Below are 26222 nucleotides of genomic sequence, written 5' to 3'. Positions count from 1 at the left end.
ATATTGGCACCTTGTGGAAACATATATGATGACTTCCAGTCATGGGTACTTAATTGCTACAGTGTTAAAAGGAACTTGACAAAACAATAACTACCAAAATACCTACCACTTATTATGCTCTGAGTTTGAAATCAGACACTTTATCTATACAATTTCCACGTAATCATCACATTTTACTATGAGGTAGATATAGTTATTATCTCCATTTTACAGAAAAAGAAATTGAGGCTCAGAGAGGTTAAGTTCCTTGCTCAAGGTCACAGGCTAGTACGTGGTGAATCTGGGACTCAAACACGGGACTATCTGATTTTACAGCTCTCTGTGCAATGTCGTTTGGAGAAGGCTTTGCAGTAAGTCCCCTACATGCAGACTTGGACTCTTTGTGCTTGCCTGACAATGCTATAAGTCTGTGGTGGTTTTCCATCCATCCACCCATCCACCCATCCATCCATCCATCCACTCACCCACCCAAGAAACATTTACTGAGAGCCTGAGAGTATAGTTGACCTGGATACAGTAGTAAGCAAGACAAACAAGGTCCCTGCCCTCAAGGGCTTCCATGGTGGTGGTAGGAGACAAACAATGAACAAGCAAACAATAAGATAATTTAAGATTGTGATACTAGTATACATTGTGACCTCAACGGATATTAAAGATCTTGAAGACCTGAAACAAACTATACCATCAAAGTGTACCAGATGCATCCACCGTTTATTTACCCATGACTTTTCTCAGCTGTAGGAGAAAGCCATGCCCATCAGAGGTAAAATACCCCCCTTCATTCTTTTGTGTTCGGGTAGAATGAACAACATCTCCATCAGCCATCTCAAAAACAGCCACAAATACCCCTGCCCAGGGGTGGAAAGAATACTGGACCAGCAGTGTTAGGTGACAAAGATCTAACCAACTGTGTGACCTCTCTTAACTCTCTGGTTGACGTATCTCACGAGAGCAAGCATTTGTATGACCTTTTACCGGGCATTGTCTCACCTCCTCCTTCCAGTAATCCTGTGAACTGGATAGGCAGGGATGATATTTTTATCTTCATTTCTAGGATGAGGAATTGAGCCACGTCTTGAATGCAAGCCTAAGCTCCAAGTCTAGCACTCTTCCCGCAGGAGCACGCAAGCCCTCACAAGGTTTCTGGACCATATATTCTGCATCCTAATTGCTGGTGTGTATGCCTTTTTTTCCCCCTCAAGACTGTGTCCTGTCACCCCATTTCTGGGGGCTAGAGCAGCATACGGCACCATTAGATGCCCAACAATTGTTGGAATTAATGAATGGAGTTCAGTGAAGTGAGATGATGATCAAGTTTTGAGATGTATAAAGCTAGATATGAACATAACGGAGGACTGTCACCAGTTCTGTTGTTAGTACCTGTGGCAGAGAGGGACAGCTATCCACTAGAGCTCCTCTTCTCTAGTAGTATAAGCTGCCGCCAGGACTGTCACCAGTTCTGTTGTTAGTACTTGTGGCAGAGAGGGACAGCTATCCACTAGAGCTCCTCTTCCCTAGTAGCGTAAGCTGCCGCCAGGACTGTCACCAGTTCTGTTGTTAGTACCTGTGGCAGAGAGGGACAGCTATCCACTAGAGCTCCTCTTCCCTAGTAGCATAAGCTGCCGCCAGGACTGTCACCAGTTCTGTTGTTAGTACCTGTGGCAGAGAGGGACAGCTATCCACTAGAGCTCCTCTTCCCTAGTAGCATAAGCTGCCGCCAGGACTGTCACCAGTTCTGTTGTTAGTACCTGTGGCAGAGAGGGACAGCTATCCACTAGAGCTCCTCTTCCCTAGTAGCGTAAGCTGCCGCCAGGACTGTCACCAGTTCTGTTGTTAGTACCTGTGGCAGAGAGGGACAGCTATCCACTAGAGCTCCTCTTCTCTAGTAGCGTAAGCTGCCGCCCATGAGGGGCCACACTTCCCAGCTCCCCTCACCTCAAGTTGGGGCTGTGAGACCAGCTCTTGCCAATAGACTATGGGCAAAAGTGATGCATTTTATTTCTGGGCTGACAAGGTTAAGAAGGGGGATGTCTTCCCTGTAATCCTTTTCCCCATCCATCAGCTGAACAGAGGACTCCAAGGCTCTAGGGCAGGGTGTGGCCACAAGGTGGAAGAAGCCTGGGTCCCTGAACCACCCCCAGAAACCAGCCTTCCAACCAAGGGCGTCCACATTGGATTGTGACATGTATTGTCTCACCGTGTTAAGACTTGGGGCTTATCTGTTACAGAAGCCAGTGTTGTCTTAACCAATCATGTGTCATGGTTTGCCCAGATCTCAGTGCACTGTCTTTGATACGTGAGACATAGCCAAACTACAATACGAGAGAAAGCAGTGAGTTTTCTTTCTTTAAAAAGAAAATAATTCCACTTGAATGGTCACTCAAGGAATTTGGGAAATTTAAGAATCTAGTGGATGAAAGTCAAGAGCAGGAAGAAGAGTCCTTCTCTGCCAACACGCTGCCACCTCTTCTGGAGCCGTGTCTAAGAACCGAGCGACAGCTCGCATATGGTGGTACCACTGCTACACTGGGCTCCTGAGGGAACATTAAACAAGCTGCACAAGTACCGGCAAGTGCTCAACAAGCATTCACTGCCTTACCTCATCCTCTTCCCCTCCATCTCCAACAGCACATGCCCCCCTAAAACACACAAAAAGGGAATCTCCAGCATCTTTTTCACCAATAACTACTGATTTTTATAGCCCCTGTAGAGCCTGGGTTGTCTTCCCTGAAATTGAATGCCCACACCTGATCCCAGGGTGGTGTCTTTGGTTTAGTTGGTTTTTTTTTTTCTGCCTGAAAGGCATTTTCTTTAAACAGAAAGGCCTCAGCTTTATGGGGTGAAATGTGTGGTTTCCTGCCATCCTGTTGGAAGATTCTTTTGGATGGCATTTTAGGCAAGAAGATTTTATCGTCTCTTTGGTCATGTAACCAGTGCTTCAATCCTCCCTTATTTCTCCTCTCCATTCCTTAACTGTAATATTTTTAAATAAAAATGAAATGAAATTCTTAGATTGTCTGTATTCAAAGATGGCCCTACTGGCAGTGTTAGAGGGACATGGGGACCAGACCTTGAGAATGGAGGGTAACCGGCTCCAAATGCACTGAAGTGGATGAGCCTCAGGAAAAGGTCAAATCCAAAATAAAGAAAAGCTTTCCTTTAGTTTTTCTGAATGTATAATTCTGGGTGTAATGATACCTTGGCAAAACTGTGTTCCCAGGAGGCCAACTAGGCAGGATGCAGTTCACTAGACAGAGCAACTAAAAAGCCATGCCCACTGCTGTTCACACTGAGAATCTGTAAAATGGGGATAGTAACAGTGCCTGCTTCCTAGGATCACTGTGAGGACTAAATGAGCTAATGTACACCAAGGGCTTCCAGAGGCCTGGCAACTAGTAGGGAGCTCATGAAACAGAAGCTAGTGTTATCATAATATTTTAATGCAGAGTATTCATAGCTCAACACTTGTTGACCTACCTCATCAAAGTTGGCTCTTATTACAGTGTCCAGTATTCTCTGACAGTGTGTTCTGTACATCATAATAAAGGTAGAAACCTGTGAGGGGTGAGGAGGGATCAACAATAAAGGCATACATTAATACATGTTACTTCTGCCCTTGGAATTTCAAGTCATTTATTCTCTGTTGAGGGGATGAAATTCGCCTAATTCCTACTCATCCTGCAAGACCCAGACAAAACTCATTTTCATTAGGTGGGGCCCGCTGACTCTCAGCTCCCTCCTCTGTGCTCCCATAGCACCTGAGTGTGTTTCTCCCTCAGAGCACTCACCCTGTGGTACGGAAAGCATGGGTTTCTCCCTCTGCCCCATCTCCACCCCCTGAAACTGTGGACTCTGGGAAAATAAAAATAGCATATTATTCATGCTTGTGTATCCAGCATTTAGTACAGTGCCTGGCACATAGTAGACGCCTTCCAAATTAAATTCTCATCAGTTGATATATTAAAAAGTTAAAACCCAGCATGTACTCATAAGAGGAGGTGCTTTTGCCCAAATCACAAAAAGACATTCGGAAATTCTCTAGAATCTGCTTAGCAAAAGAATTGCATCTCCAGCTCCATTTAACTAAGAATTTTAAAGCAATGGTACAGGAAGTTTGTTGAGAAAGAAAGCAAATTTGAGAAAAAATAAGGATTTATCTAGTTCTTAGATTTAAAGCATTCTTTTCAGGTATTCTTTTTGTTTTAGAACCTTGATATATATTTTATGTAAACTTAGTTTGCTTATGCAAGCATCTGTCTCCCTGCTTGACTGTAAGCTTCCTGAGAGCAGGACTCAAGTCTCATTCACCACTGCATCCCAGTGTGATACGTAGAAACTCATCACCTACTGGGACACCGGGCAGCACAAGATAGGTGCATTAGGATGTGATCACCCACGGGAAAGTCTCCAAGTTTGTGTTTCCAATTATTTCTTCCCAATACCCTATGGCCCAAACCATCCGATTCACTATACCTATAAAATCTTCTTGGTCTATGGGACGATAATTTCACCACATCCTCTGCAGCACATGGGAAAATAAACTTTATCCTATATAAAAGCAATCCAGAGGAGGGGGCCCTTGTGAAATGAGACAGTGCAACATCATAGATGGGTAGGAAGGTAGGTAAGATAGATAGGTAGAGAGATAAACTTTTAATTTTAGAATAGTATTGGGTTGTAGTACAGTTTTGAAGATAGTTCAGTCAGTTCCCTTATAGCTCAAACCCAGTTACCTCTACCGTTAACATCTTGCATTAGGATGGAACATTTGTCACAACTAATGGACCAACACGGATACATTGTTATTGTCAACTAAAGTCCATACTTGAATCTGATTTCTATCTTTATATTTTTAAACTCACCATTTTGCAATAAAAGTGTGTGTGTGTGTGTGCGCGTGTGCGCGCGCTGTGGTGTGTGAGAGAAAAAGAGAGAGAGAAAGAGAGAGAGAGAGAGAGAAACCACCCACTCCCAGCAACACTTCAGACGTGGTCACCTTCTCCTCTGGCAGACTGGCCGGCAGATTTAGATCTTTGACATTTGGAAACTCTGGCAGCAATGTTCCAAGTTTGGACCGGGGTGAATATGCCACCGTCTGTTTGCTCACTTCTTTCTTGCCCGTCTCGCTCACCCAGGCGGCTCCTTTCTTGGAATACATCACATCATAATATTGGGAGCTTTCCTTCACCGCGATGCCGTAGTAATGATACCTGGGCCACAAAGGAAGAGAGAGAGACCCACATGCACCCTCATCAGGTGGGGGTTCCTGAGCCGCGGGAGCCCAAGGCCAAAGACGGCTGGACCCATCCTCCCTGAGCTAGAAGAGTTAACTCCTCTGTAAGGCTCAACATGTTGGAAGTCTAGAATTAAACCAAAGTTCCATGTTGCCAGCCATCAATCAGACAGGTAAAAATAACCAAAATTGCCTCCTACAGAAAATGTTAAGTCAAATACTTTGCAAAGCAGAAAGTGCGATAAAAAAATTTCCATTTGTACTTAATCTCTTATATACAGGGACCCAAGAAGAAGAGTGTGTTTATGACTGCTAACTGTACCACCAGCAAAAATTCACTTGGCCTATGTTTTTCTTAATCAATAAATGGCAGTCTTAAAGAACTGTATCTTAAAAAGGATAAACTCAGTGTCTCAGTTGACACTGAATGTAAGACAAAGACCAGGACCTTTTATTAACTCAGAATGGGCTTAATAACAGCAATGTTTTCAATTAAGACTAATGAGGGATGGAGGCTGCATTTTGCTTGGGTTTTAGCTACAATCTATTGAACACTTGCTATGTGCTGGGCACTTTGGAAAGTGCTTTACCTACATTAATTTGTAAAATAATTCTATGAAATGGGGATTATTATAATCTTTCTACAGATGAGAAAATGGAGGCAAGAAAGCTTAAGTAATTTGTTCAAGGTCATATAGCTGTTTAGGGGAGGAAGCAGGTTTGTCTGACTACAGAGGCACTGTGCTACACTAAGAAAACACACTGCATGGTGGTGTTAACAAACTTTGATGTTTGTCAGAGCCACTTATGGAGTGTAATAAAAATACAGATTCCAAGGCCCCTTCCCAGACCTAAGGATTCAGAACAGGGAATAGGGGCCAAGAATCAGCACTGAAACGAACACCACAGATAATTCTGATGCACATCCGTTTGAGATCAGCAAGCCTGCTGGGTTAGGCCCCTGCATTACATTCCTGGCTCTATGAGACTGCCATTACCTACTATTGTAACACAGCAGCTAACAAGGTACTAAGTGCTTTATACACATTGCCCGATTTCATCTCACAAAACCCCTGGGAGGCTAGAACTAATTATTATCCCCATATTACAGACTAGGAAACTAAGACCCAGAGAATTTAAGTAACACACCCAAGATCATATAGTGAGTAAGCAGTAGAGGCAGGATTTGAACCTCTAAAAGTGCTTTTAAGCGCTGAGCCAGTGATTGTCAAATTTTACTAATAATAAGAATCACCTACAAAACGTATTAAAATACAGACTCCCAGGCCCTGCTTCCAAAGATTCTGATTTAGCAGATCCAGAGTAGATTTTTACGATCACATGGCAATACTAATGTAAGTAATTCATGGACCTCACTTTCAGAAACGCTGTACAACGTATTAACTACTCTTTTCTACTCATGGAGATATGGTGGTGTCAGTCACGAAATAATACAAAAGAGAAAGCAGTCTGAGTTCTGGGAGAGGCTTCCCAGGGAGAGGAGAGCTGAGCACAGGTAACCTTCCCTCTCCCCGCTCCCCCTTCACTCCTAATACCATTCTGTGATACTTCTGCTTAGTGGGCATCTCGCCTCTATCTGAATGCCTCCTGGGATGAAGCACTCGGACCCTCCGAAGGTAGCCCAGTTCATTTTAGGTCGGTGTAGTGATCAGAAAGTTCTTCTTTGTGTTGAGCTGATCTCTGTCTTCTGCGCCTTCTACTTCCCAACTGTCGTAACTGCCTTTCCACCTGGAGGGCACTCCTTTGGTAGTGGGGGCAGGGGGCGGGTTCCATTTGCTCTGGAAGCCCCTCCAGGCGGGAGGGCAGTTATGACACGCCTCCCTAACTTTCAAAGTCCCCCCTTACACTTTCTTAAGATCAAGCTAGTAATAACATGTTCATATCAGACCGCTTCTTGATTTTTCAGACTGTATGTTGCTAGAATTGGCAACTGCAGTGAAGCCAGTGCTCTGACCACTTCTCAGTTTTCTATTTCAGGTCTGTAAGGCACGTCAACACACTCTCCATCAGCCCCCTGCCCCCCCAATTTATTCTGTCAAAGTAAATTTGCTGAGGGATTTTCTCTATAAGGCCAAGTGGCATGTTGGAGACTAGAGCTTCTTATTACCTTTCAATTGGTTGAAGGTGAGACCAACCTTGGAGGATCCTTATGGAGAGGATACAATGAAACTGAATTTTTAAAGAAGATATTGCCCAATTTGCCAACCTCTAGGTTAAAGAAAAAGAAAACAAAAAAACAAAAGCAGGCTCTTACATGTAGACAGAAGGAAACTTTCTCCAAACTTATGCAGGATGGGAAACCATGCTGTTCTATCTTTACTACTTTTACTGCCTGTCTTTACTATCTACCTTTACTATCTATTTGTACACTTTTATCTCAGAAATGGGCAACAATGTATTGGAGCCAGTGACTCTAAAAAGACCATAAGCTGGAGAAAAATAATTCCTTTCCATTCATTCAATAGTCTTCCAACCATCCACTTCTCTGTGATTTCCCCTTGTGTGCCAACCACTGTGCTCACCAGCAAACAAATAAGGAAGAATCTGGGTTTTCCACTCTATACTCTTACTAGGGCTGAAAGCTCATTTTTAAACAAATACTGGAATTTTTCATTATGAATGAGATTTGTTCATCAGAGGAGTCACCCTGAAAAATTATTAGAAATTTATTCCAAAATGTCCCTTGCTCAAAAATTTTCTGTAAGTCTCTTTGGAAATTGCCCCCAGAGCTTCTGAGCCACATGAAAAAAATGAGTCTCGTTTATTTTCAGAACTTTACTAAAAAGGGTTTCCCCCAGTTTGATCATCCACTTTCCACTTTCTTTACCTAATTTGGCTCCAAAGTTAAACCCACCCTTGCAGGATGCGAATGTGCTGCCTGGGGATGGCCGGGGTTAGAGTCGGGGGGCAGTATTGGACATGCTGCTTTTGAAACACTTTTAGTGACAAGTCTTACAAGTCCTATGTGGTTGTTGTCTTTTAATAAAAAGTTTCATTATTTCATAAGTCAGTATGTGTTGATCTGCTACTCAGCATGGTAAAAACGTTTAGAAATGCTGAATAAGGCACCCTCTAATGGAATCACGGTGTACAGTAGTATAATAAAGGTTCTGACAAGTCCTGCATAAAGGAACCTGTTTAGCTCAGTGCTTACCAAACTTACATGGCCAACAGACCTTCTTCATGGAACACCTAGTCACTTCCAACAGTTTTTTGAAACACCCTTCGAGGCAAGTCTCTACAAATCCAGATTTTAGTGAAGCCTGGGCAAAAAAGGCAGAGTCCCTTCCCATTGACTCTCACCTGGGAGACAGGCATCTACACAGCCTCTGACTCCTCGGGTCACCTCCTCAGTAAGCCCTTCCAGGGCTACCCTCTCTAAACCAGGCCAACCTTTTGTTATTCTCTAGGACAACCCTCTTCACAATTTGATGATCCTTTTTTCTCTGTCTTCCCCTGGAGAATACATGTTCCATCCAGTAGGGCGGAAACCTGTTTGCTCATGTGTCCCCAGCACTTAGCACCATTTATCTGACATGCAGAAAATGTGAAGCAAACATTGGTTGGTTGGTTGGTTGACCGAATGGATGAATGGGAAGCAGTACACCCTGGGTACCACAGCATGGCTGAAGCTTTCCGCCCCATCTCCCTTGCAGGGATTGGTACAGGGTTGCTTCTCTGGCAGACTGGATACTGTCAGAGTAGAGTTTGTTGACCAAAACAAGCCAAGTAACCTGGAGATTGGTCAAGAAACCACAAGGCGCTCCTTTTAAAGAATGCCCAAGACTCTTTCACAAAAACAACTAAAGGCAGGGTGGCACCATGTCGGATTCCTTAAAGCAGCTGGCCTTTTGGACAGCCTTTCTCTCAGGGCTCCTGGGAGAGGGGGCCACATTCGCCAGCCACAGACTTCCCCCGAGGCCTGCGGACTGAGCTCAGGATGAAAGGCCTGGGGTCCGGACCTGACTGGAGGCCCGTGGACGTGCACTCTGCAGGTGGAAAGGCTGTCGGTGCTTACTTGGACTGTCCTCGGGTCCCGAGTCTTCTGGTGGTTAACTGAGGAAACTGCTGCCTTATGATCTGTAAGTCAACACAAGCATCAGTTACGCACTGGGAAAAGCTGGGAGCACAGTGACGGAGTTTACAAACAGCAATCTAAAGAATGAAGGAAAACATACACCCTTGGTTGCGATGACTTATTAGGAGTCCAAGAGGAACCCCGAGAAGACCACTGGTGCTGGGGACGCCGGGGGGGGGGGAGCACCTGAGTGACGGTGGGGCTCTGGATCCTCAGGGGGGGTCTCACTTGGCCACTCTGGGCTTCACCCCCCTCCTCACAACGTAGGCAGTGTACGCTTTCATCCAGAACACGTCACCCCTGTTTACAGCCCTCCAAAGGCTTCCGCTGCACCTGGAACTCACCCCCACCTCAGCCTCTGTAACCCGGTCCCTGCTTACCTCCTGGCCTTCCTTCTCCTCTGACTCTCACCCTTCCTCACTGGATCCCAGCCACACTGGCTTGCTTTTTATTTTATTTTTTCCCTGTTCCTGAAACATGCCAGGCTTCCTCCCCCACTGGGGGCCTTTGTACTGCAGCTCTCTCCATCAGGAATGCAATCTCACCCAGATCGTCACAAGATTAGCTCCTTCTCCTACAACATTCGGGCCTCTGGGCAAGGTCCCTCTGCCCAGAGGCCTTCTCTGACCAGCGGGTGCAGAGTAAACAAGCAGCACCCCCAGCACGCGACCCTGCTTTCTGTCCTCCTCTCGGCACTCCCTCTCCGCAGTTGTCTCGCTCGCTTACTCTCTGAGTGCTTCTTTCACATCTCCCCCGACTTGAACATAAGCTCCACGAGAGCAGGGACCTGGCCCAGGTCACATGTGAAGAGCTCAGTCCATGTTTGTTGAATGAAGGCATGAAGCCCGACCCCTGGCCTGGAGAATACCCTTTACTCATTTGCCAGGTGGACGACGCTAAGTGCTGCTTCCCAGGACAACCACGTAGATCTGCCAGAAACCTAGGAGGAGGGGCCGTCTGCCAAGGTGAAAACACAACCAATGGGCCTCTTTCTTGGTGTGTACAGCGATGGTGTTTGTGAAGAGGCAGTACGGTAGAGGGGTTCCGTGCAAGGGCTTTGGAGCTAGATTACCTGGATTAGATCCCAGCTCAGCCATTTGTTATTCCGGGGCCCTTGGGCAAGTTATTTAACATTCAAATGACTCAGCTTCCTCATTTGTAAAATGGGAATGATACCAACCCCTACCTCAGAGAATTTCTGTGAAAATTTAAAAAGTAAACGTATGTAAATAATTAGCAACAGTGCCTGGCACTTGGTAAGGGCTCAATAAACGTTGCCCATTATGACCAGTGATTATCCTGATGACTCATTCATTCCCTTTTATTACCAGGGATGTTTCAGGCTAGCCACATTCTTCTAACTCCCTTCTCTTCTAACACAGCACGGCGGAGCAGGCAGGTGTGGTCAGAGCGAGGGAACCTGCACACCGTCCTTCATAAGAGATGCTGCTGCTGATTCCCCACTGGCAGGGCATGAACTACGAGCACCTTCTCAGAGGTGGGGAGGAATCTCTACGATCCTCTTACACCCTCTTCCAAGCCTTTCCTGATCCCCTGACCAGGTAAGAGCTCTTCCTCCTCCAAACCGCTGCACCTGCTGCTTCCAGTCTGTGACCAGGTTCCATCCTCCCTCTACTGTGAACATATCCTGATTCTCCCCGCATCTCCATCTCCACCGGCCCCAGGGCCATAATCTCACACCTGGGTTGCTGCAATGGTCTCACTGCCCCTGCTGCCAGGCATGCCTCACCTCAACCACTCCTTCATGAAGACTCCAGACAAAGTCCAAACCCACCAGGTCCTGCCTTCATTCCAGCTCACCTCTCGTCCTCCTCCTCCTCTCCCAATCCCATGAAGTACTGAAGGGTATTACCACACTTTAAAAATGTGCTAACTTGAAGAGCCAAGAAAAGACCTTTGCCTCTTTCTTCCATTTGAGCAACAGGCTTTTTCATCTATCAAATGGGGATAATGACACTTTTTCAACCTATCTTCCAGGCTTATAGCAGGGTCAAAGGAGTTAGGGAGTGCACCTAGAGCTTTGTCAGCCAGGAGGAGGAGGAGGAGGAGGATGGAGGGTAGGAGATCCACCCCAGTGGAATTTCATTGGCTGGACGGGTGGAGAAGAGGGACCAGCTGCCAGGGAGGGGCCCCTCTGCTAATACGTCTCTGCCCCCCCTTGATGTCTTCCAGGAGCATCACTCTTTTCTAGCACATTCTCTTCATCGACAGAGGTATCCTTCAATCCTTTGATGGCTCTTCAGAGGATTCTCAGAAAACCCAGTTTCCAGGCTTTTGTGGTTATCTTATGGTCTCCCAAGCAATATATTTGCGGGGTTAGAATCTTTCATTCCATTTGTGAAAATACTTTTTCTCTAAAGATATTTGATGGCCAAATCCTCTCCTCCTCCTCCAAAAAGAGAGAAAGGTCATTTCAAATAAAGCACGAAGAGGAAAGGAAGCCTGTTAGGAGTTGGGGGTGGGGGATGGGTGGAGGCCCTGCTGCACCACATCACTCTCTGCCCAACTGGAGGTCAAGACTTTTCCCACTCTGAGCAAAGAAAGCTGTTGCAGACAGCACCTCCTCCTTCCAGCCGCAACAAAAACCTGTGGGAAGGGGGTTTGCTTTTTTTTTTAAGTGTTTCTTATGGGCTGCAAATTACAAATTATTCTCCTTGCCTTTCACCAAATAATCAGCTGGTCCCTGAATCTGAAAGCCCAGCACAATTTAGTTTGAGTCTCAAAATGCAGGGTCGGTTCAGCCCTGCTAAGGCTGTTCAGCTTTTAATTTCTGGAGCAAGACTCAGCAAACAGTCAAACACTTTTGTGGAGCTGTGAGAGTTGAGCTTCACTGTTTGATAAATGGGCAGACGGCAGGCAGCCCCTCTTTCTTTTTTTGTATGGATTCAATGAAGCCTGCCTAAAGAACACCACATGCTGTTCTAGCTACTGATCTAACATTCCGCAACATCCCAGCCTTCCAAATTCCCTTTAATTACTCAGGAATCCCACCCTCTGCTCTTTCAGCCTGGGCAGACGGGGCTGGGGTCTCCATGGGCCAGGGGTGGGACGCAGAGAAGCTCTGGGGAACCAGTCTCTCTGGGGCTGCTGGCATTCTTTTTTAGGTGGTGGTCAGGTTATTCATCTCTTCCGTCCGTTCTTCTCTCCATTAAACACATGGCTCCAGGTGGAAGGAAACTCAGCACGCAGGCTACCCTGACATAATTTTGTGGTTGTAGTTTTTTAAGAAACATGAGTGAGTTTGGGGCAAACGTTCCTGAAATGGCATCTTCAAACCACAGGCCTCATTTAAGATAAGGAAGGGGAAGAGTGAGAAGAGGAACTGACACCCATCGGGCATCAGTAGGCACCACGCACTAGACAAAGTATTTTACTCTCGGTATTAAATTTATCCTAAAAATCGCACTGGAGGAGAATACGATGGTCCCCGTTTCACAAATGAGGAACTGGGGTCTAGGGTGATACAGGCCACTCGGATTCACAAATGCCAGCGAATAGAAGCAGCAGGGATCCAGTTCCACTGTCTCCTGGTCATCACTGTCACCGACACCCAAGGGAGCCAGCAAGTGTCCACTGACTGTGCATGAAACCCTCAGCATCCTCTGTGGGTGTCACCTCAAGAGACACCTTCAGAGCCACATAGCAAAGCCACTCGGCCTCATTACTCTACAGAGAGGCCTTGTTTAATTTTGACCCCAAGTCGTATGGTCTTGATCCAGCTTGATCTCCAAACTTAGTCATCAGGGACGCTCTGAAAAAAGGCTTTTGGTTGTTCCCAAAAATTCAATCCACCCTCAGTAGGCAAAGATTTGCCACCAACAAGAACTGATCCAAAAGAAGTTCCAGTGTAATGGAATAAGTGGATATTCTCCCACACTCTGAGGGAGACAAACTCGTGTATACAAAGAATCAAGTATGCTTAAGACAGTTTTAAAACAAGAGATCCTGGTCTTATTTCAGAGGTCATTTGGGTGTGGGAAAAAGAAAAGGGGCTTTTCAAACAGCAAGAAATTATAAATTCAGTACAATGGCAAGTACTTGTTCCTTAAAAAACACACACAACAGTTTTTTGAACAAGAGAGAGAAATGGCTAGGGAAAGAGGTTAAAGGGATTCTAATTGTCACAACTTTAAGTCTGAAAGTGGGGTACTCACTTTCTTCATTGTCAATAGACCTTGTGCCTTTTTCAAAGAAGAAAAAATAATTAAGCCTGGTAGTATGAATAAGTTTTCCTAAACACTTTACCTCAATGCTACCATCTTGAAATGGGTGTTTGCCAGAGTAATTTTACTATGCTGGTATAACTCTATCCATTTAACAATTTTGGGAGGAGTAACACCTACTGGGTGCCAGGCACTGGAGGTTGAGGTGGGTTCTACCCCACTGCAGGTTCCACAGGAAATTCCACAAAAGAAATTTTTAAAAATTACAAGAAATTTACATCTAGAGCAATGAGACAGAAATGGAATTTCAAACTATGCATACGGATTGATGAAGGATTCCGAGAAAACCCCCATGGCTAGAAAGGTAACAATCTGTTGCCCCCTGATAAGTACCGTGGGTAACAATTCCAAGAAGTCCAAAAATCCATATGTGAGCCCAGTATTGTCCTTGGGATGATGGGATGATGTGTCATGTCTGTGACTGTGAGAATAGACAGTCATCATACACCCATTTAGCTAGAATGTGGTGAGTTACATAAGATAGAGGTTAAGTCAAAAATGGAATAATTCTGAAGATGATAATACGAAAGGGTGAGGGTGGCAATGGTAGCATGTGTGCAATGCGGGAAATTTTTAGAACAATTGTTATCAAAATTGCTCAGAAGGAAGAGCAGCTAGAAAGGTTGAAACATTCATATGTTAGTGATGATATATTAAAAACAGGATGTATTAAGGTCATGAAATGTTGCGATGGTAAACTGAAATCATAATTATAGCTAAAGTGCATTGAGTGTTTATACTTACCAGGCACTGTGCTAAGGCAGCCCTTTTAATAGTCATTATCTCAACAGTCCTCAGGTGGTTGGTACCATGTCCCCGTTTTACAGAGGAGAAAATTGAGGCTCATAGCTATTAAGAAATCTCCTGAGTTCACACAGCTGGTAAACGGTGGAGCTGGGATTCAAACCCACACAATTTGATTTCTGAGCTTTTACACTGCACATCAGTAAAGACGTGTGAAATAACAAAATATGGAATCTGGTGTGAAATCAGGCATTCTGACATCACAGCAGATACTACGGGTTAAGAAAAACATATGCAAGAATTTAAAGTAGAAGGAAACTGTCCATGTGCTTAATTTTTTTCCGTTGCAAATTGAAAAAAGACCATTCCTGAAGAATCCTAAAGATGCCTCAAGAGTACCTTTATCTCCCTCTGTGCCCCTCCACAGGTGCGCAAGCGACCTGGGGTCAGGGCAGATTGTGAGCGCTCTTGAGGAAGAGGGCAGTCATGTAAAACGAGAGGAAACTTTAGCCTTATCTCTGTTCCAGGCATATGTGGCTGACAGAAGCATAGGTCCCCAGAACACTGTTGTCTGTCTGTTTGTTTCTTGCAGTGCTCAAGCATGGGCGGCGGGGAGGAAGGAGCCACATATTCAAGGAAGCAACACCCACAGCCCAAATGGCTAAGTACCTCAAGCCCTCACGGGGAAAAGGCAGGATATAAATAAATTCAATTCATACAAGTACATCTGCCGCCCCAGATTCCGTTCCTCCTGTCTCCCTACCTCTTACCTCTTACTGGGGGTGGGGGGGGTCCCTGCCCAGCAGGTGGCATCCACTGGTCTCCCCCCTTCCCCTCAGATCCAGCCCTGCCACTACATGTCAGACCTTGGGAAGCCCACTCAATCTCTTTGACTTTCAATGTCCTTGTCTGGAAAATGAGAAGGTCTCACCAACAGATCTCTAAGTCCCCTTAATAGATTAAACTTATTTACATTGAGGTGTTAGTAACTGGTAAGTATTAATGAATTATCCTGCTCTTTTGTAGTTGCATTTCCACAGACTTAAACGAAAGGAACTGAGGATTTTGAGATATCAGCAAGCCTTCGGGGGAGGTGTATTTGCGAGGATAAAGCGCCTCCCCACGTATTCAAGTCGCACTGTGTCACAGCTGTCTAGTTGCCTATCCATGAATCAGCCTCTTCCTGACAAGCTCAACAAATCTTTGACCATAAATCACGTTACCCCACACAGTCTAAGCTAGTCACTTGGTGCCACCTATGTTTCCTCCCATGGGCTCCACATTTGAGAGTACACCCTGCACTCTCTCAGGATCCTGGGTTCCATTTTATAGTCCTGACACATAAAAGGACACATGGAAAGAAATGGGTGAAGGTGATCAAAAGGGACAAACTTCCAGTTATAAGATAAATAAGTCCTGGGTTGTCATGTACAGTATGCTGACTATAGTTAACAATACTGTATCGTATGATTGAAAGTTGTAAGGAGAAGAGATCTCAAAAGTTCTCATCACAAGAAAACAAAATGTGTAACTCTGTGTAGTGATGGATGTTAACTAAATTTATTGTGTTGATCATTTTGCAGTACATACATACATCAAATCACCATGTTGTACACCTAAAACTAATACGATGTTAGATGTCAATTAGATCTCATTTTTTTAAATGAAAAAGGATACGTGGATTTCTGAAATGCCCTTATGTGGATAAAATGGCTAGTTGTCTGCCCCTTTCCCTTTCTAACCAAACTCTAATTTTTTATTCCAGGAGGCAATGGACTACATTTTCCTGCCTCCCTGACAGCCAAGGGCAGACAGTGAGACAAAAGGGAAAATCACTGGGCAGGGCTCTGGGAAAGCTCCTAAAGACAGCTGACTCAGCTGGAGTTTTGACCTTTCTCTCCCTACACCCTGTTTTCTACATCTTGCCTGGAATATAGGCTTTCTTGTCCAGCAGTCACTTTGGACCATGAGGTGACCTAGAAATTAGAAGCCATCTGCTAAGGATGGCAGAGCACAGAGAGAGAAGGAGCCCAGGTCCCTGATGCTCTTATAGAGCTGTTATACTAGCATAGGTTACCTTCTTTTAGACTTATTCTATGTGAAGAAAAGTAAAACCACAAATTTATTTAAGCCATTGTTTGGGAACGAGGAAAGGCGTCTTTTACGCACAGCCCCAATACAATTCCTAACTGATACACCTTTTGATTTCCACCCAGGATTTACCCCATAGGAAAGGTTCCAGTGGCCCTGGAATCAGCTATCTCATCTTTAAACAGGAACAAAAAACGGCATCTAGTTCACAGGGCTGAGGATTAAATGAGGTAATATGTGCAAAGGGCTTGGCCCAGTGCCTGGCAAAGAGTCAGTGTTACTGTCATTACGATTTCTTGTTGAAAAGTGTTTCCAGTTCATATGGTAAAGATCCTCACACCTTTGTAGACTAACTTCCCCACGTGATAGATGCAGGGACTGAGGTTCAGAGAGGGAAATGGGACCTGTCCAGGGTAATACAGAGAGTAAGAGTGATAGATCCTCAAATTCAGGGCCCAAAACCTGGCGTTCTTGGAAACTCCTCGCCTACTGCACATGATGGACCCTCAGTAAAAGTTTGTGGAAGAAGACACTCTTTTGCCTTTAATCCTCCACCAGAATGCCTGTTACAAATGCATGGAAAGCAATCCAATTTGTAAGTTAGAGATATTCTCTTAGCTCAGAAATCTGAGGTCCACTTTTTCTTTCCGAAAAAAGCTTAGCTCTTGCTAAGCACACTAATGCTCCATCTCTGGGCAGGTGGAGTTTTTAGTTTCCAAAAGACCAGTGGAAAAGCAGGAGAAAGAAGCATTTGGTGAAACTGAAACACTCGCTTCAGCTTCCATGGATCTCGCAAGTCTGCAGGTTCGGAGAAGGCAATACTGGGTACCTAGAGGTACTCCGGGATTGACCTGGTTCTCAGGCTGCCCTCACTCCCCACCCCGAGGAGGCAGCAGTTTCCTCCTCTGCATCCCTCCGATCCTGGGTGTTCATAGCTCAGGGGGCACATGTGCCATCCTGCTTTGCAGTTTCTCACATGCGTATGCCCCTTTGCAGCCTCCTCCCCTAGAGGACTCCATTTCCCATCTCCTGAGTTAAATGCATACCTAATAAATGCATACCTAAGGTTCACTTGGGTGAACCCAAGTGTTGAGGGGGAAGCAGAATGGGAAATACTGGTAGGGGGGTTCCCAGTGCCTGGAACACCCTGGGGGGAAGATCTGAGGGGAAATTTCTCCATTGCAGTGACCAGCGCACTTGACCCCGAGAGACAGAGAGGCCGAGACTTCACTTCCAAATTTGATCATATGGACGTGTCCAGGTGACTGCTAATGACAACACCAAAGTCAAAAGGACAACTGTTTACACAAAACCTGCCTCTACACATACCGACCCGACCGTACCCCCAAAATAAGTTGCTCTGTGTAAATGAGACAGTTAAGTCCATGGACTCTAGAGCCAGACTTCTCAGGGTCACATTCTGAATCACACATCTACTTACTGGCTGTTTGACCTTGGACAAATTACCTAACTTCTCTGGGACTCAGTTTACCCATGTATGAAATGGGGATAATAGTTTCTAGCTCATAGAGTTGTTTGGGGGATTAGACAAGGTTGACATATGTCAAGTGCTTAGAATAGTGCCAGGTAATAGAAAGCACTATGTAAGTGTTTGCCATTTTTATTAATTTTATTAAACATCTGTGAATGCTGCATTCATAATTAGACATAGCTAGACACTGCTAATATCTGTTAAAAAGAATTGTCTTTAATAAGCTTGGGTAATTTAGCTGAGTATGATGTCATGTGTAGGCCAATTCTGATATTACCTTGTGTTTGTTTCAATTTACAGTTCTGTGGCTCTCTAAACATTTATTTCACTGCTTTTGCTGGAGAACTAGGGGTATCATTTTGGAAGTGTTTTTTTCTCACCCTGACAAGCCTGGAGGCACCAGTAGCAGGAAGGAAATGTCAGGGAAGAGCAGAAGGTCAGACCACTCTCCCCTCCCCCACTGCAGGTCCCCAGGCCACGAGTGGTCAGTCCTGAGCTGGGGGGGAGGGGAGGAGTTTTCAAATGCATGAGAGACTGCAGGTTTCAACTAGAGCACTGGACTGGACTTCAGTGTGTACAAGAGCACCTAAATTATTGAAAAGAGGCTTGTTTTTTGGTTTTTGTTTTAACATCTTTACTGGAGTATAACTGCTTTACAATGGTGTGTTAGTTTCTGCTGTATATCAAAGTGAATCAGCTATACATATACATATATCCCCGTATCACCTCCCTCTTGTGTCTCCCTCCCACCTTCCCTATCCCACCCCTCTCGGTGGTCACAAAGCACCAAGCTGATCTCCCTGTGCTATGTCGCTGCTTCCCACCAGCTATCTATTTTCCATTTGGTAGTGTATATATGTCCATGTCACTCTCTCACTTCGTCCCAGCTTACCCTTCCCCCTCCCCGTGTCCTCAAGTCCATTCTCTACGTCCGCTGAGGCTTGTTTTTATAATCAATAACCGAAAAGCTATTAAACCTGCCACAAACATCAGGCGTCAGGGAAGGGAGTTTGGCCATAACATGGTTGAGGAACAAAGCAAAGCCATTTTCTGTTTGCACATCACCAAGGTGGGCCTGTTCCACACCCATCACACTCGTGGGGGCTCCTCTGGGCTTCTCTAAGAATAAAAGTGTAACACGAGGCATTCAGAGAGCTGGTCAGAACCCTCCAGCATAAGGCCAGAGCCACAGGGTGAATCCTTAGCGGAGAAGCAAGAGCGGTGGGCAGTGGGAGGTCAGCTGGAGAGCACAGCCCTTCAGCCATTGTGGACAGAGATCCAGGGGGTCTCCCCCGAAACCCACCACTGGACCCCTTTCCCCCAGCGTACGGATGACGATCACAGCACAGGACACAGATAGCTGGGAGGAGCCTTCAGAGAGCACCAGCTGGTCAAAAAGACTCCTGTTGCCTTTCCTCTAGATACCCTCCCCCACTGTCCCCCTCCCCTGACCCTGGAGGAGTCAGAAGAGGAGAGAAAGAGTCCCCCCTTCCCTTTCACAGAGCAAATTTGGAGGCATCGTGGGGGGAGGTCTGACTTCCATGTGAGATGGAAGTTTTAAATTGGACAGAACTGGGCTTTTTCATAGCTGAGAATGAGTTTTAATTATCCAGCCAAGACTGATATGATGGCTGATCACGGTCTGATGCTGTGGGATTGCCCTGCGATGCTGTCAGAGGGCAGAGCAGGAAGGACGGACAGAGGACTCTGAAGGCAGCTCTTTAAAGTAAGTGAAAATACAACCAGTTTCCATTGGTACCTCAACAAGTTCATCCCTACTCAGCAAATGGACTAATGGAAAGTAGATACAATGCCAATTTCATATGGTGACCATGAGGCTTAAACAAATTGCCATATGTCAAACAATTCATGGTGTTCTTAGCAAACAGCAATAATATAAATCATTCAATCTTCAAATATCTGAAGATCTATTATGTGCCAGGCACTATTCTGGGGGCTAGGGATGCATAGTGAACAAAAAGGTCCTCATGGAGCTTCCATTCTAGAGAAAGAGACGGACAAAACACAAGCAACTAAAAAATATATATGTTACATATTTATTAGTTATATGCATTAATAATTATATATTATATGTAATAAAATATATAGATAATACTATCATATATAGATAACTATACATATATATTAGTAACAACATATATATATAGTAGTTCAGACAGTGATAAGTGCTATAAAGAAAAATAAAGTATGGTAAGGAGATAGAGGAGTTAGAACGGAATGGAGCCAATTTTAGAAAATAGTGATTTCTTCCATTGATAGAGAGCTTTACAGTTTTAAAAAACATTATCATAAGCACTGTCTCATTTTATCCCTAGAGTAATTTGGGATACTTCCCATCTAAAGGTAAGGAAATGGGAGCTCAGAAAAGTTAAGTGACTCCAAGTTGGGTGACCTTTCATCACCCCAGCCAACAGCAAAAGCAGGCACAAGAAGTTAGTTCAGCTAGCAGCCTCAGCATGCTCTGCAATTCTGAAATTAATTCCATGACCCAAAGTCAATACAACATTACTGGAAGCCACTGCTTTTGGAGCTTGGCCACGGTGTTGGGAGAGGGGATTTTTATTTCAGATCTTACTTGCAGCAAAGCAATCGCTGCCATCCACTTTATCAAGAACAGGATCCCAGCCAGGCGACATGGGGACAGCTTTACCACTGATGTCTGTTTCACCTCAGCCCACTTGCAAGCCAGTTGGGAAGATGACCATCAATCTAATTTTTCTCTAAAACCGAAGCTGAAATAGTGAACTTTGCCTGCTCTGAGTTAAAAGTTCAGAGATGAATCATAAGTTTGGACGGATCGGCTCAAAGGAAGACTGTCCACAATTACACTCCAAGGTTTTACAGAACTAGTCCCTTTCTCTCAAGGAGATGGCAGCTGCAGCGTGCTGGGAGCCCTCAGGAAGGGAAAATGCGTCTGGGATTTCAATTCAACAAGCTCAATGCGAAAACCCTCAGCAGGTACCTTCTGTCCTCCGTGGCTGGAAGGAGAACCCCAATTTCCAGTGCACTTGAAATCGATGGCAAGGCAGCTGCAGAGAGCTTTTGCATTTGTGTTTTTATTTCCATTAGAGTAATTCCTTGCTTTGGGACTGAAGATAAGACAGAGTTTGGATGCTTTTTTTAAACATCTTTATTGGAGTATAATTGCTTTACAATGGTGTGTTAGTTTCTGCTTTACAACAAAGTGAATCAGCTGTACGTATACACATATCCCCATATCTCCTCCCTCTTGCGTCTCCCTCCCACCCTCCCTAACCCACCCCTCTAGGTGGTAACAAAGCACCGAGCTGATCTCTCTGTGCTATGTGGCTGCTTCCCACTAGCTATCTATTTTACATTTGGTAGTATATATAAGTCCATGCCACTCTCTCACTTCGTCCCAGCTTACCCTTGGATGCCTTTTTAAATGACTATTTTGGAAGCACCTGGCACTGTAATTCTTCTTAGAGAGGAAACTTATTATTTGGGAAAATATTCTGAAAAGCCATTTGGATTAAACGAGACGCGTGGGCATAGATGTCAGCAGGAAGCGAGGACTAGAGAATAGAGGAAATTTGGTGGAGCTTGTCCCAAGGAGGAAGGAGAGGGAGAGTGAAGGGAGCAGGAGGAGGTGGCAGAGGAGGGCGGGAGAGGCAGCCGAGCAGAGAGGGCGGGGACCAGCTGTGGGGCACTGGCAGGAGGAGCACCAGGGCGCATTTGGAGGTGGGGACGTCTGCTCCATGGGACAATGCTTGGGATGTAAACCACCGCTGCACACTTCAGTCTACTAGGACGCTTTAGTCTACATGGACGCTTTCTGTGGACTGCCTTGTGCAAAGCAAAGAGGACCCTGAGTTTCATCCCTAGCTCGTGATGGTACAGAACAGGGCTGTCCAACAGGACTGTCTGTGGAGATGGAAATGTTGTATTTGCACCGTCCAATATGGTAGCATCTAGTTACATGTGGCTACTGAGCATCTGAAGTATGGCTAGTGTGACTGAGGAACTGAATTTTAATTTTGTTTAAGTTAAACAACTGTGTGTGGCCAGAGGCTACTGTACTGAATAGCACAGGGGTGGAGAGAGGGGGTATATGCAGAAAGAGGAGTCCCAAGTCAAGGTGACCCTGAGGATGCAAACACCCTGGGACTTGCTGAAATCTTGGGGGCAGATTTGAGACTTGAAATAGGAATGGAACTGGGATGCTGGCAGGACAGGAAGAGTTAAATCGATTTTACCTAGATCACAAGGTCAAGGAAACCCTGAGCTGACAACAGGGTTACAAAAGAATTTGAGAGAAAAAGGAATAGAAGGTCCTTACACAGGCAAATTGGAGTTTCTAGAAATGCTGAATTTTTTTGTTTTTTGTTTTTGTTTTTGTTTCAGAATCTAAGCTAACAAATGGCTATTTGTATCTGTGCACAAGCATCTCATGGAAAATTCATAATAACAGTTGTAATGGCACATGGTAGGCGTTACTAAATATCTGAGCGACCAGATGACTGAGTGCACAGTACCCTACAGCAGCCCGCCACCCTCTCAAGTGAATCTTGGCACATCCCAGGAAGAAGGCAGGGGTTAATTCCCATTTCACAGCTGAGAGGACTGAGTCTCAGAGAGGTTAAGTGATAAGTCCAGGAGAGCTAGGAATCTTGGTCTTTTGGTTCACCCAACCTGACTCTCCATTTCGGCCTCTGGGAGGGAGCGTGTAGATGCAAAAGAATGTTCCAGGACCCCAGACACAGGACAGGGATACACTCCTGCTGTGCTCTTCCTTCGCCCACTGCTGAGAGGCTCTCAGTGTCCCTCTCTAGACTGGGAGCCCCTCCAGAGCAGGACCCATACCGGGATCCCTCTGAGTCTCCACTGCCTGACACAGTGCATGCCACACAGCCAGTCTCAGCCAACACTGCCCCGCTGAAGAAATTAACGAATGAAACAGCAAAGGTGGTTTCGCCACTGATTTTTTTAAAAATTCTTTTCACTTTGGAGAAGGAACATTAACCCATCACACAAGCATTTTTCCCTTCCTAAGTCACCACAGAGCATCTTCTCATTTACTGAGTGGAGCCAATTCTCAGCCACTCAGTTTCAGACTCTCCGGGGTGGTTGGCTCAGGCCTAACATTGCCCTTTGTTTCTTCTTGCTGATGATTTATCTGTTGAGGATCTGAAAAGTGAATTTCTGAAACATTGACCCCTTCCTGCCATTTCAGTCCTTGTTACGCTTGCACTCAGAAAACTGGTAAGGAATAGTGGTGCAGGACAAGCTTGCCTATTTTTTATTAGCCGATGTGGGAAAATAGTTACACACAGGAAAAAGAAGCTAATAAAAGGAGAAAGAGTTTAGATGTATTGACTCAAATTAAATTGAATATTTTTGGGGTGTAAAAAAATCTAGATCTTTATCAAATAAACACATGATGAGTCTTAAATAGAGTTCCAATAGCCTTCCTTGGCCAGCTGAATATGAATGACCAAGGGTAATGATTTTTTGTAGAGAGAGCCCTGAGTGTGGGATGTATTTTTATCATAAGTGGATAGAGAACAGTCAGGCCTGCAGTGATATTACAAACAGTACCACTCCCAGAGGACTCCCAGACCTCCAAGCTATGATACAAGGCCACTTCCCAGTTTCTCTAAGGCGCTCACATTACTAAGCCAAGCAGTTTGCCTGTCCCAGGCTCACTGATATACACATAACACACCTGCGAGTGCAATATTTGCCGCTCAGAGAAAAGAAGTTACTGTCTGCAAATTAAGTACCGAGGAAATTCAAGGTAGACGTTCACTTTTACTTTACAACATGTCTGAATTATTTGAAATTTTTAATACTTTGGTATTACTCTGTTTTGGTATTTGGTTTGGTATTACTCTGTTAACAATTGTTTGAAATTTTTACAGCAAAGTAACCGAAGTATTTACTTTGGTAACCTAAAAAAAAAAAAATTAAATGATTTAAAACATGATTAGGAACTGTGCATAAACTACTTAGAAGTGGGGAAGAAAAGGAAAAAGCCTGGTGAAGTTGGACTCACCTTTCCAAAGCTGGCAGCATTGACGGGCTGGGTGTCATTCTTCTCGCAGAAATCCAGGTAATGCATGTAGAGGGCACTGCGAGGGATGCAGACCCCTTCTGCAATCTCATAGTTCTCCTCCAGCCTGGGGAAATAAACGCCCAATGAACAAACCCAAGAAAGAAGGATCTGTTCTTTCTAGTCCTCCGCCAGAGCTGGGCAGACCTGAGAAATCACTCTTTTCTTACAGATGGGGAAACCAAGGCCCACGAAGACAAAACAATCTGCCTAAGGTCAGGAACGGAGTTAGCAGGTTAGCAGGATCAGACCCCTGGTCCCTTTGGGTATGACCTCAGGTCACTTTTCCAGCCCAAATTCCCAGTCCCTTTCCTCTCTGTTGTCATTGGCCTGACCACATTCTGGGTGAATCAGATTCCCCCAAACTCCAAAAAATGATAGAGGATATTGCAGGTGCCCCCCCTCAGCCAAGCTACCCACTGTGTAGCCATTCCTGATAGGTGTTAAAATCTTAGAGCTTCTTGGCTAACAAGAGCAGCAGAGTGAGACAGCCTGGGAAAACAAATGCCCCAGCACGGGCTGGACAGCTAGACAGCCACTAACCCACTGACTGAGGGAGGTTATATGACCACAGCAGGGAGCTGAACTGCTTGTTTCCTTTAGGCTCACCTTCCCTGCTGTACTGGGATTATATGATTCTACACCCATTACCTTCTTAATGACTATAGGTTAGGGTTTCAGGGTAGGAACTTTTCCATCTGGGTTCAAATCCCAGCCTGATTACTTGCTGGCTTGGTGACCTCGGGTAAGTTACTCAACCTCAGCCCTCAGTTTCCTTTTGGAGGTACTGACTGTAACCGCCTCTCAAGGTTGTCATGACAATCAGATGTAACGTGTGACATGCATCAGCATGGGGCCTGGCACATGGTGAGAGCTTAGTAGGTGTTAGACCTCATTATCATCCACTTTTCTGCTCCATAAAACATTTTTGGGCACTCAGATGTCCAGAATTTGTGCTAGACTCTGGGAACATAGAAGTAAACTAGATACAGTTTTTTTTTTCCCTCTTTAACCCAAACACCAGAATGTAGACATCCAATCATCAAGTTCCCCCCTCACCACCATGTCAGCCGTGAAGAAAACAGAAGACAACAAACAACACACTGGTGTTCATTGTGGATGTCAAGGCCAACAAGCACCAAATTAAACGGACTGTGAAGAAGCTCTATGATATTGACATGGCTAAGGTCAACACCCTGATCAGGCCTGATGGAGAGAAGAAGGCATATGTTTGACTGGCTCCTGACTATGCTGCTTTGGATGTTGCCAACAAAGTTGGGATCATCTACACTGAGTCCAGCTGGCTAATTCTAAATATAAAAGTTTTCACTGTTAAAAAGAAAAGAATGTAGGCATCCAAAAGAATCAGGCTCCTTTGTCATGGACACTTTGGAAGGTTAAACATCTCTTCCAACAAAACTGCTGAGGCACGTGACAGTTTGGGGACTTCTCTTTGGGCCTCACTGCCTTCAGTGTGGGGTACACACTGTTCAATAAACTCACCAATAGAAAATATTTCTCCTCTGATTGTGAATTGGATTCTAGGAAACAACCCCAAGTCATTTGGAACCAAGTTTGAGGGCTAAAGTGACTGGAATAACCCTTTTCTCCCAACTGTTTTTCTAGGGGTTCAAAAATAAGGCATGATGCTAAAACAATGAAATCACTGTCCTCAAGTGGCTTCTAACTTTCTGAGGGCACTTGCCAAAGAAGTGGTCCAGCGCTGTTGTAACTGAAGTGGAATGAGGACACGGCCTCCCGAGGTGCCCACTTGAAAGGGTAGTGCTCATTCGGCTCATTGCAACATGTGGTTGAAAGAAAATCAGTTCAATCATTTCATACCCAAACCCCACGGATGACGCAGAGGACCAAACAACCCAAGGAACGCTCGGATAGATGAAGATGCCTGTGCTGAGCCGTCCCAGGTAGTCTCACCCACTCCCCCCTCTTCTGGGAAGGGGACCACTGAGTAACGCCTGACAATTTTTATAAGTGTTCCAGGAAATAGTTTATGCAATCCCTTCTAGGCAACCTAATTCCTTGAGGCTGGGGTGGTGTCTGATTCACTTCTGCATTTTTAAAGTCCAACAGACTCCGTAGCACACAGCAGGTGCTCAGTAAATGTTTGATGGATAGATTGTGTCAGTCATATATTCATTCAACAAATATTTACTGATCTCTTATCACCCAACAGGTGCTGGGGATACCACGGTGTGCAAGGTAGC

General features: G+C 45.0%; 1 protein-coding gene across 2 annotated transcripts in view; it reads right to left on the bottom strand.

The window, feature by feature from the left end:
* RFX4 (regulatory factor X4) overlaps nucleotides 1-26222 on the bottom strand; it is a 163485-nt gene that overhangs the window by 67000 nt on the left and 70263 nt on the right. The window contains exons 4-7 of one of the 2 annotated variants that reach the window (XM_068560654.1): nucleotides 23941-24064; nucleotides 9273-9334; nucleotides 4997-5210; nucleotides 3478-3555 (exon numbers count right to left, since the gene is read on the bottom strand). In XM_068560654.1, coding sequence (XP_068416755.1) covers nucleotides 3478-3555; nucleotides 4997-5210; nucleotides 9273-9334; nucleotides 23941-24064 — 478 coding nt within the window. Of the gene's footprint in view, nucleotides 1-3477; nucleotides 3556-4996; nucleotides 5211-6789; nucleotides 6885-9272; nucleotides 9335-23940; nucleotides 24065-26222 lie in introns of those variants that run through there. The other variant, XM_068560655.1, reaches the window with a different exon arrangement.

Source organism: Eschrichtius robustus, chromosome 13 (assembly GCF_028021215.1).
Source record: "Eschrichtius robustus isolate mEscRob2 chromosome 13, mEscRob2.pri, whole genome shotgun sequence".
Classification (NCBI taxonomy): Eukaryota; Metazoa; Chordata; class Mammalia; order Artiodactyla; family Eschrichtiidae; genus Eschrichtius; species Eschrichtius robustus.
This window is presented reverse-complemented; position numbering and strand designations above follow the sequence as displayed.